The sequence below is a fragment of the Hippichthys cyanospilos genome, chromosome 16, assembly GCF_059441005.1.
Source record: "Hippichthys cyanospilos isolate Australia breed blue-spotted pipefish chromosome 16, RoL_Hcya_1.0, whole genome shotgun sequence".
In the NCBI taxonomy this organism is placed as follows: domain Eukaryota; kingdom Metazoa; phylum Chordata; class Actinopteri; order Syngnathiformes; family Syngnathidae; genus Hippichthys; species Hippichthys cyanospilos.
In genome coordinates this window covers 6,899,205-6,909,933 of record NC_142384.1, presented here as the reverse complement: position 1 = coordinate 6,909,933, position 10,729 = coordinate 6,899,205, and the positions used below count along the sequence as shown (strand labels likewise).

The window sequence follows — 10,729 nt, the reverse complement described above, 5'->3', positions numbered from 1 at the left end:
AACTTTTGATTTTTATTATTATTATTATTGATTATTATTGATTATTTGATTATACTATTGATATTTAATAAATAAAAGAAGGACAAAAGAAAAAAAGTCACTTTTTTTTCCTTTCATTTTTTCTTCCTGAGTTAGACTAGTCAAAAAATAGCAGTAGTTTATTGAAAACAAACAAACAAACAAAAACAACCTCTATTACATGGATTTTCATCTATGACCCTATCTATTGTGGATGTACCACAATATTTTTCACAATATTTATTAAAAAAAGGGGAACAAAAGCAAAAAATGTTGCTATTTTTCCTACGAATTTTTCCTCATTTTAAGTTACACCAGTCAAAAAATAGCAATTCTATGTATTCATAAAAAAAATCAACCTCTACTACATGGATTTTAATTTATGACCATATCTATTGCAGATTTATTTTTATTGATATTTGATTTAAAAGAAAAAAGGAGGACAAAGGCACAAAAAAAAAATCTCTATGTGGTGGATTTCAGTTACTGTGAGTATTTTTGGAAACATAATAGTGATAAACAAGGGAACATTGTACCTACTGTCAAAAAATGTTGCAAGGAAAATGTTCCAGTAGTCACTAAGTCCATTAATGTAAGTGGCTGCAAAGTGGACTCACAATAATGACGCCGATCCGTACTGTGCACCCTTAACTTTATTTCACAGTACTTTGTCTGAAAGCAGATTACATAGTATTAAGAAAAAAGAAAATAAACACATTTTTGTGCTCTTTGTTTGTTTTTGATGCACTTGTACAACTGTTGATCTCCCTAAAGGTTTTGTCACCACTTTTTATAATACACAAGTGCTACAATATGCAGTAGAAAAACACATTGCTAAATAGCTAAATGAACTAGAAATCTCCTGTAGCTCTCATACACTGAAATGCTTTTTTTAAATCGTAAAAAAAAGACAAAACCAAACGAAAAATGTAATCATCAGTGTCGATCCTGGAAATAAAACAAAAGAAATTTACAGTTGTACACGAGATATCTCAAAAATTGTTAAGGCGATTGAAATATTAAGTCAGGCTAACGTGTCACGAGGTGTTTACGTAACGCAACCACGTCGGGCTCATGGATGGTTCATTTCACGTAGCGAACATATAAGAGAATATGAACGCCATTCTGTAGTAAAGATATTTGTCTGGCAAATTTGTTTGAACATACTGTACTTGCTAGCGCACTAACGTAGCCTCGTCGACCTACAGGAAGGCTTTCACTTTTATTTTAAAAATCATATCCTTTGCCCCTCTAACTATGGTGTTTTCTCCACTTTTAGTAATTTTTCCATCCACGTTGTATTCGTAGTACTAGTTAGCTTAGCGCTAAGCTAACAAAAGAAGGATGTTCTTGCGCCCGCATGGCTTTCATTGACTGATTGCTTAGCAATTTTTAAATAGTGGTCAATTTTTGTCTAAAACATGCACAAACACGTCTTCCCTGAAAACAGTATGCTACTTGTATTTGATATGAATGTGAAATTTATGATTCAGCGTTTGTTTCCAACAGCCAATTGGCTACTAATTTGAGTTTTGTTCCATGCTCTCGTCTCAATGCAGTTGTAGGCTAATTGCTAAAAGGTTTATAGTGTTTGTTCCCTTGAAGCCACAGGGTCTTGAATTGCTCACGTGAATATCCCATGGCATTATGGGAAAAAATGTTCAACAGACAAACATACTTTAATACCTTCAAAATGACAAAGAAACAGTATTTACTTATTTACAGCTAACTAGTACAGTTTAAGCTAGTAAAGGTAGGAGTCTTTTCAGTGGTTCAAGACTGTGACTCTATTCTTTGTAGTGAACTGTTCACATAAACATTTTATTTTTAGTTGAGCATCACAAAACCGTGAAAATATGGAGAAAATGCTGTTTTTATCATTTAATCCACAAGTACATTCATACGAATTTGCCAGTCATTTGGACCCCACTTTGGCAGCTTCTTACTTCTGTAGAATATGTCAACAGAACCATTGATTTTAGTACTAATCCCAACACTTGTATGAGGTTAAATTATTCATCTCTCTGGTCATTGATTTCAAAGTATGGATTTTCTCTAAAAATATACACAATCTCACAAACAAGCACTACTTGATTTAAAAGTAAAATTTCACGTCCATACACAGAAGGGTAGTCGCTTTAATTAATTCATAAAGACAGCAACTTTAAAAACAGGACTGTCCAAAATAACACACGTTTGCGAATATGCGCCATAATGATGCGCATCATCCGAACGCTTTTGTGTAGCCAAGGAGTGATGTGAGGCTGAACTAAACTATTGTGTCACCAAGCTGACATTCATTTCTGTATTGCTCATTCATAAATATACAATGAACCCCCCCGCCCATGAGCCCGCGCGGAATGAGCTCTGTAAACATCCTTTTGACGTGTTAAGTCTTTAAATTTACTGCCAAAAATTCATAATATACAAATTCACAGCCAGTAAGTCAGAGTAGTCTGTTTTTTTTTCTTCACATTCTCAAGTGTTAACTCTAGCGCGTTGATCGTCGTCCATCCGCTAAGTAATGTCAGTAATATACAAAAAAAAGACGTGACAGCCTTGCAGTTTAATCAAATGAAGACAAACCCTGTCAGCTTTCAACAAAGCCCATCAGAGTAAGAAACTTACTTTCCTCGCATTTATCACATTTTGTAGTACACTGGAAGCAAGGAAAACAAAATCATCGCCATGAATAAATACGTTCTGTATAATAGACATAAAAGCTGCCATAGAAACGTCAGAGTTTTTGTATGTTACATTCATCCATCAGGCTCTCTGAAGCAGGGAAATGCTTCCGCAGTCCTTCCGCTTCCTCTTGAAATATGATCGTTTAGTCTTCCGAAAGCATACGCTGCAATTGGATTCCCCCTCCCACCTCAATATGTTTTCCAGGAGCAACTCATTGCAAATATATATATAAAAAAAATGCTCATACCATTCCCAGACCGTGCAGGAAATATTGTAAACAGTTTTTTCTACTTTGGTCATAAAATTAGAAATGCCTGATGAATGAGACCTCCATACATGAAACAGCTCAAGACTGTTATGGAAAAAACAAAGAAACTGTATATTAACTTGTAAAAGTTAAAAGAAAATAGGTTTTTTTTTTGGGGGACATTCTTATCCTTACTTAAAGACTCACTGAAGCCGTACAATTTTGAACCTGATTCTTGTCCCAACAAAATAATGTTCACCGGTAGATAAAGTGAGCGAATCTGTACAAAGTTTATGTAAGATAAAAACTAAATATATGCATTTTTTAAGGAGTCCAGATCAACAAAATATTGAGGTTTCAGTAAACATAGTTTCATAGAGTAGTTTCATATTACACAACAGCAAATCCACTTGTCACAGGACTTGGCCATGCGATACCCAAAAACCGATTATCCATTGTAACATACATATTATTATTTAGCAGTATATTTTTCTCATGAATAGATTAAAATTTTCCAACTCTGTGAATTCTTTACACAATATGACAAATATTAAGCAATCCCAATTCCTCCCTCACAGTCAAAAGAGATTGTGATCCATGTGTGTTTTGGAGCATGAAAGAATCCATTGATCGAGCGTCTGATGAGGTGTCATTTCGTCAAGGTGTGGTCCATTTAAAAAAAAACAACAAACAAAAAACCCAGGGGGGGAGGGTTACGATTTATGCTGGGCGGAGACGCCTTTCCAGTAATCCAAAATATCATGCAGGTCCTCATCCTTGGCAAACTGCACTTTCTTGCGGAGCGCGTGTCCCGCCGCCATGTATTCGTCATCTTTGTGCCGTTTCCGGTGGAGCTTGAATCGCTCCCAGATGCTGTGTGAAGGTTTGCAGTAGTATTCTGGACTAGAGGAGTAGCTCAGGTTGTGGTACTGAGCCGGCAGTTGAGAATAAGCCAAGTCTCTGGAGCGGGAATGCGAGAGAGGTTCCAGCATGGGAGACTTGATGCCGTCGGGTCCCTCGAGCTCCTCGATCTGAGTGTCGGGATAGGAGTGGCGGTGGTCGCCGTACTGACGGATTTTCTCGGCCTCGGCCCTCAGGATGGCGGCTGCGGGTGTCACCGTGAGGATGGTGTCTCCCGTCGGGGAGGTTTTCTCAATGTACCTGGATTCAGTACGGTAAGGCCGGGGGCTTCGCATTCCTGAGGCTGTGCTGGGCCTTTTTGGCGAGGCGTCCGAGGACCGGTGTCTCTGCAGGGAATGGTGGTAGCTGTCCTTGTACGGAGGGGACAGGAGACCCGATTTACTCGGCGGCTGCTCTGATATAAGCACCAGCTGAGGCTCCGCATTGGACACGGCTCCGGATCTTACGCCTTGATAAGAAGTGGAGTCTGTCTTGAGAGCATCGATGCAGTTGTTAATGATCTGGTTGACTTTATCAACCTCCTTTGCAATGGTGGAAATCTCAGCCACGGAACCCTGGCTATTCCCTGCCATTCCCATGTCACACTCCCTGCGTTCGTGGTGGTCCAGACTTCGCACCTCCATGTAACTTCCCTTCATCATTTTAGGAGTGTCGCTTATTTCTTGAAATTTGTACTGATCCATTTCACTGGCAGGTGGGAGGTAGGGCATCCGCGCCATGCTTTCCCCAGTCAGCAGCTGCTTCTGGGACATGCGAGAAAGAGTCCCGCCCTCCAGTTCTTGTCCGTATTTCAATTCCATGATGTTTTTCTTCAGGCTCCCTGCCTTTTTGTGCTTTTCGTCTTGCTGGCGCTTCCGTCGCAAGCAGTAATAAACCACCCCGAGGAAGATGACCATGCTAAAGAGGCAGCCCAGAATGGTCATGATGTAATGAGTGGCGGTCGCGTTGCTCGCGTCCCTCGACTTCCCTCTCCAGGGTCCGGTGGTGATCGTCAAACAGGTGTTGTTGTGTCTCAAGGAGTTCCGAATGGAAACGACGCAGTACGTGTAGTTTGTGTGAGGTTTGAGGTTCTTAAGATCAACGTCCTCCTTGAACTTTTTAAGGGGTTGGATATCGGTAAAAAATTTGTTGTTGTACAAAACCAGGATGTACATCTTTTTGTAAGGGTGAGGGATCTGAATGGTGATGGTGGCGCCCGTATTGGACACTTGCTTCAGTTTCATCAGCGGGTTTGTTTCCACATCGTTGCTGGTCGTACTGATGTTGTGGGTAATAATGTCCTCTGGTTCTGTCCCTGATGGACAGTCCTCGAGCCCACACAGGGTGAAGTCTGGCGGGGGTGTCGTGGGCTCCTGCGGCAATGGAAAAAACGGTGTGACGTAGTCATCGGTGCACACGGTGGTGAGCATGTGAAGAGCGTTTCGATAGGTGGGATTGTTTGGGTTTTGACTTAGGAGACTGTAACCAGACACTCCACTCGGGGAATCGCAGACCATCCGCTCGTTGGTCCTGTTGGGGAACACCGAGAGCCACTTGACAAAACCTAGCAGCTCACAGGAGCAGTTGAAAGGATTTGTGTACAGCTCGCAGGTTGTCAGCTTCGTCAGACTGGTGAAGGTTGAGCCATCCAACTGCTGGATGCGGTTCATAGACAAGTCGATGTTCTCGATGTTGGGACATTCCCAAAAGGCGTTGGGTGTCACAGTCTCAATCAGGTTTGCCTGGAGGTAGAGGTACTGTAGCTTTCCGAGACCTCTGAGGATCCCCTCTGTTAAGTTGCGTAACTTGTTGAAGCCCATTTGAAGAACTTGTAAGTTAAATTGAGCGGAAAAGGCCCCGTCCTCGATGTAGGAGATTTCATTCTTGGTCAGGTTCAGGTAGGTCAGGTTGGCAAAGCGACTGAGGGCAGAATACTGAATACTTTTAATCTTGTTTTCATTCATACGAAGGTCCACGATGGTGCTGTTGATGTGCTGCGGGATGGCCTCGTACGGTGGTTGATTTTGGCTACAAATGGCTAGCCACACAAAGCCCTTTTCACCCTCGATTAACCAGCAGTCTCCGCTGACGTGGCCGACGTGGGTCAAATAAACAATGGCTGCGGACCAAAGCAGGGCACTGCTCACCACGCCGCGCCTGCTGGCCATCCCTGCCTCCTTTCGAGTCATGTCCATGGGAACAAACGGAAAACAAAAAGTGAGAAGGCGACGTAGCTATGGTCTCGATTCAGCCGGAGCGATCTTTGATCAGAGGGAGTCTGTTCAGCCGTCGCCTCGTCATGAATGGGGTCCCATTTATTCAGATTTGCACACGGTTTAACTGTGAGGATTTCATCTTGGGTTGCTTTGTGCTTTTCGTCTGAGAAGCGAACATTGTTGATAGGTCTCCTTTTAGTTTTTCTCCAACGGTCTTCCCCGTTGCATCACTGTCTCCCTAAGCGGGGAATAACCTGCAACGCAGAGATATTATAGTGTCAATTAATCTTCATCATGATGACAAATATGTGTCTATTTATAGCGCAGTGCTCTACTATCCATGTACAGTGTGCTAATTTTCAAGCAGAGGTGACATGACTATTAATCGACAACCAATCAATAGTGAAAAAAACCTAATTATTTTTGATAATCGATTAATCAGTCACAGACCTAAATTCATCCAAATCCTCAGGCTTACAGCCTCTTGACAGATTATATTGTCTGATTACTTTTGTCCTTCATTATATAGACTGTCAATCAAAATAAATCATTTATAAACACATGCTTTTAGTTTAAAAACTTTGATCAACATTTTCGCCTGTTTTTCTGTGCTCTTACAAACCGAGCATGTCACTAAATTCTCAAAAGTTGTTCGTGTTTTTTTTTTGTTTTGTTTTTTTGCATTACAGAGTATTTAGAAAAAAAACTGTTTTTGAAAATTCTTGTTTAACATTCAATTAATTATTAGTTACAGTAGGGATCTCTTTAAAAAAAAATAAAATAAACATCCCCCACCCCCAAAATAATCAAGATAAATGTCACACCTGTTCTAAAAAAGGTATACTTATAAATAAATATTTCTCCACAGAAAAATACTCAACTTAGACTGTCCTCTTTTGGCATCATCGTAGGGATGTGTTCACAAAAAAAATAAATCATTAACTTGACAGCTAACGAGAGGAGGCACATGACAAGTTGGGTCGAACCATTCTAGTATGGTGAAAAATGACTTTTTACAATTATTAAATTAATTAAAACAAATAACCTACTGAACATACAATTTGTTTCATGTTATTTGTTTCTTATATCTTCCTGAAAAAAAACGAATCCAGTCTAAGATCAACTATGAATGCCTTCAAAGCAGAGATCGGTAAAAACTGGGCTCAAGACCGATCTGGAGAACTACATCACTAGCAACTTCGTTACCTTTTGAAGGTTACTATGGCAACACTGTCTATATATGCTTTGCTTGTTCATGCTCTGCAAATGATTCCTTTGCACCATGTTGTGGCAGACTATTAAAACAAACTAGTGGCCAATTACCACTTGACAGTTTGGGAAAAGGCAAAGTCCCAGTTGCCTCACCATTAACCTGCACACTGTCAGATGCAGGGCGGCTGGCGTTTAGACTCCGCATTAAATCAATTATATAGTGCAGTGTGCAACAGCACGCTGGATCAATGTGTTTAGGGTTTCCATTTGACAAGCTGAGCACATAAAATACTTATTTATTTGTGTGCACGGGCTTATCACACAGAAAGTAGGATTTTGTGCCCAAGTCGGGTGTCCTTTGGATTTTGCAAGAACCGAATCACCCAAAATGACGCTGCAGTGGATTCTAATCAAATGTTCTATGCCGTATTTGCTTTCAAAGTTTCTTTTATCAGCACATTCATGTCTTCTATGACATTGTTATTGGGGGGTGCAAATTTGGACTTGTAGGGTCTCATATAGTTCACCTAAACAAATCAAATGCAAATCAAAATTATTTTGGTATCTTCATATTAAAAAGTGCTATCTGTGACAAAAGGATACAAATTTGACTACTTGATTTCCTTGATTGACTCTGCATTTAATTGCTGTTTTCCCAGTGTTGTTATTAACAGGATGGGACTACTATGCCATAAAATAGAATAGAATAGAATACTTTGCTTTGTTATCGTAAACCGGTATACAACAAAAATGGGAGTGCTGCGCAGATTGATACATATAGCAAAATGAACAATAATTAGAAAAAGAAATAAATAATGGATAAATAGGATAGGCAGTATAGCTTTCACAGGAATGCGATTGTTGTTATTGTGTTCTTTTTTTGTTGTTGTTTAGTGTGTTAATAGCTCTGAGGAATGCTGTCTCTGAGTCTGTTTGTCCGACTTTTTTGAGCCCTTTATCTGGAGTATGACTGCCAGGACCAGTTTTGATGGAATTGCTTCAGACCTGATGTCATGACAGAATTGATTGATTGATTTTTATTATGTGGAGCCTTGACAGCAGTTGATTTAAATCAGATTCACCTGGGGTTTATCCTGAGACTTACAACCGGCGTGAGTCATTAACAGAAGTTAACAGATAAGGGATTTCCAGTGACTGGTAAATTGCATTATAGATTTTTTTTTCAGGTAAAAATCTTTTTCTCATTTGTGTTTTTATTTGCCCATGCTTTGCTTCAAAAGACCAATCATTTGTCCTACCACTAATTTATTGAACACTTTATGGCGTCAAAATATTCCAAAACAAGCTGTATGGTTCGAACATACATGCAGTGTTACCTTACCATAGTTGGATCCTGTTTATTTCTTATTGCTATTTAAGCTGTTTATTGGAAATTAAAGATATAATGTACACCGTGACTTTACAGGAAATGTGTTATCTTCCAGAGGACTGCTGCAGCTTCAACCCGCACATTAAAACTCCAATGTTACTTTGGGCGATTTATTTATTATCTGGCACTCTTACTTTGCATTTGATTTTTTTTTTCAATGCCAATGAGGAAACAATTACTCTCAGTGCCTTCAGTCAGTGACAAGCACTGTCTGTGTGAGCAGCCAGCCTGCGTCCTCAACGTTTTATAAAACCATCAGTTATGGTATGCAAAGTTCGTTCGGGACCCAGTTTAATTATTCCAAGGCCTGTAGTTTGTCTCATCAACAAGGGTTAGTGTGCGATTAGCAATTACTTCTCGACTGCATACCTGTCAAGTTGTAAGTTTTCTGTTTTGTACAGGTACAAACACTTTTTCAACCACGCACGCCACACGTCGCAATCTCTTCAGCCAGCGAGCGTGCGATTTCCTATGTATGCAGGTATAAGCTTGGATAAGATAGTCATCACAAAATAAAAGCCTATTAACAAAATATTCATTAAAAAATACATCAGTTGGAAATAATAAAGCGATTCAGCATACTCAAAAACATCTTAAAAGATTAAAACCTCCACCATACGAAATTAATCCGTTCCGGAGTTGGGACCGTAAGGCGAAATCGTCTTATGGCTGACAATAGAAACCTATGGTAATTAGCTAATGCGTAGAAATCCACAGGTAAAAAATATCAAACTGGTATATACATATTAAAAATTTGTGACAAAATAGTATAGTAATAGTATAGTAGTAATATAGTAATACTAAATGCTACTTATACATAATGTACATGTATACAAATGAATAAAATCACAAATAAAATATATATAAAGGAAAAATGAAATTTTATTTACCTTTGAGTGACTTTGACTTGAGCTACTTCCGGCCATAATACCTAGCGAGGGTAGCCTAGCCTAGCCTAGCCTAACCTTCTTCATACTTCTTGATTAATTCCAGCTTTGTTTCCTTTTTTTCATTTCATCTTCGTACTTCTCCCTTTAACATCTCAAGCAATATTGGGACCTAACCTTCTAAAGTTTGAATTGAGCACTAAAATGCACAATAAATACAATATTGTAAGCATTCACACGAGATCTGGTATTTAGCGTATTGGCATCTTAGTGACACCGTGACGCTGACCAATAGCAGACCAGCATCTTAGTGACACCAACTAATAGCAGACCACCATTTTAGTGCCATATTCGGTGATGCATGTAGTAAGCGTGGTGTGACTCACATACGCAAGTCATTCGCAAGCACACTGATCGCCAAATTTGAAATTTGTAAGTGTTGTTGATGCCGTAAAGCGGGAAAAATGCCGTAAAGAGGGGACAAAAAAACTGAGTATTCCACTTTCTAATGTGAAAAAAAAAAACGTAAACCAGGGACCCGGGGGTGCACTGTATATATTTGAACTCTTGTTTTGAAAGGCTCATAGCGAGGTAACGCCAGTAAACATCCCAGTTAAGATGATAATGCTTTGTAATTAGAAGAGTAAATCGTCAAAGTTCTGTATGCCGTGTTTTGTTTTGTGTTCATCTATTATTACGCGCCACCAATACCGTGTAAGATTATTTACAGATATGTAAGGGTGACACAACTTTCAGAATTTAGTAAACCCCTGGGCTTGACAGGTATGTGTAGCTTGTTTGTTAGTAATAACTTGAGCAACATTCATGTGTTCTTTTCATACTTGTCAAATAAAAGATCTGAGGATGTGACTGGTAAATCATGCACCACATTTAAGTGTGGTTTGAACCATGGCATGTCTTGGAGCCGCTTTTCAGAAAACTAAAAAAAAAAAAAAAAATGTTCAGCTCAGGCTCATGTTTTTGTGATGTGGAAGGAAGCCGAATGCCAGGAGAGAACCCATACAGGCAGGAGGAGAACATACAAACGCCAGACAGGAAGGCCAAAGTTAGCTAGAATTGAACTCGGGTCCTTAACTGTGAGGTGGATATGCAGATTGCCATGATCACGTCACTTGGAATTTTGTGCAAAAAAATGGGAAAAAAAAATGAT

At 39.5% G+C, this 10,729-nt stretch overlaps 1 protein-coding gene across 1 annotated transcript in view; it reads right to left on the bottom strand.

The window, feature by feature from the left end:
- Window positions 1-653: 653 nt before the first annotated feature.
- Window positions 654-10,729, bottom strand: part of elfn1a (extracellular leucine-rich repeat and fibronectin type III domain containing 1a) — a 94,375-nt gene continuing 84,299 nt past the window's right edge. Inside the window, exon 3 of the mRNA XM_088437918.1 lies at window positions 654-6,323. Within this exon, the coding sequence (XP_088294044.1) occupies window positions 3,667-6,048 (2,382 nt within the window). The 5' untranslated portion in view covers window positions 6,049-6,323 and the 3' untranslated portion in view covers window positions 654-3,666. The remainder of the gene's footprint in view (window positions 6,324-10,729) is intronic.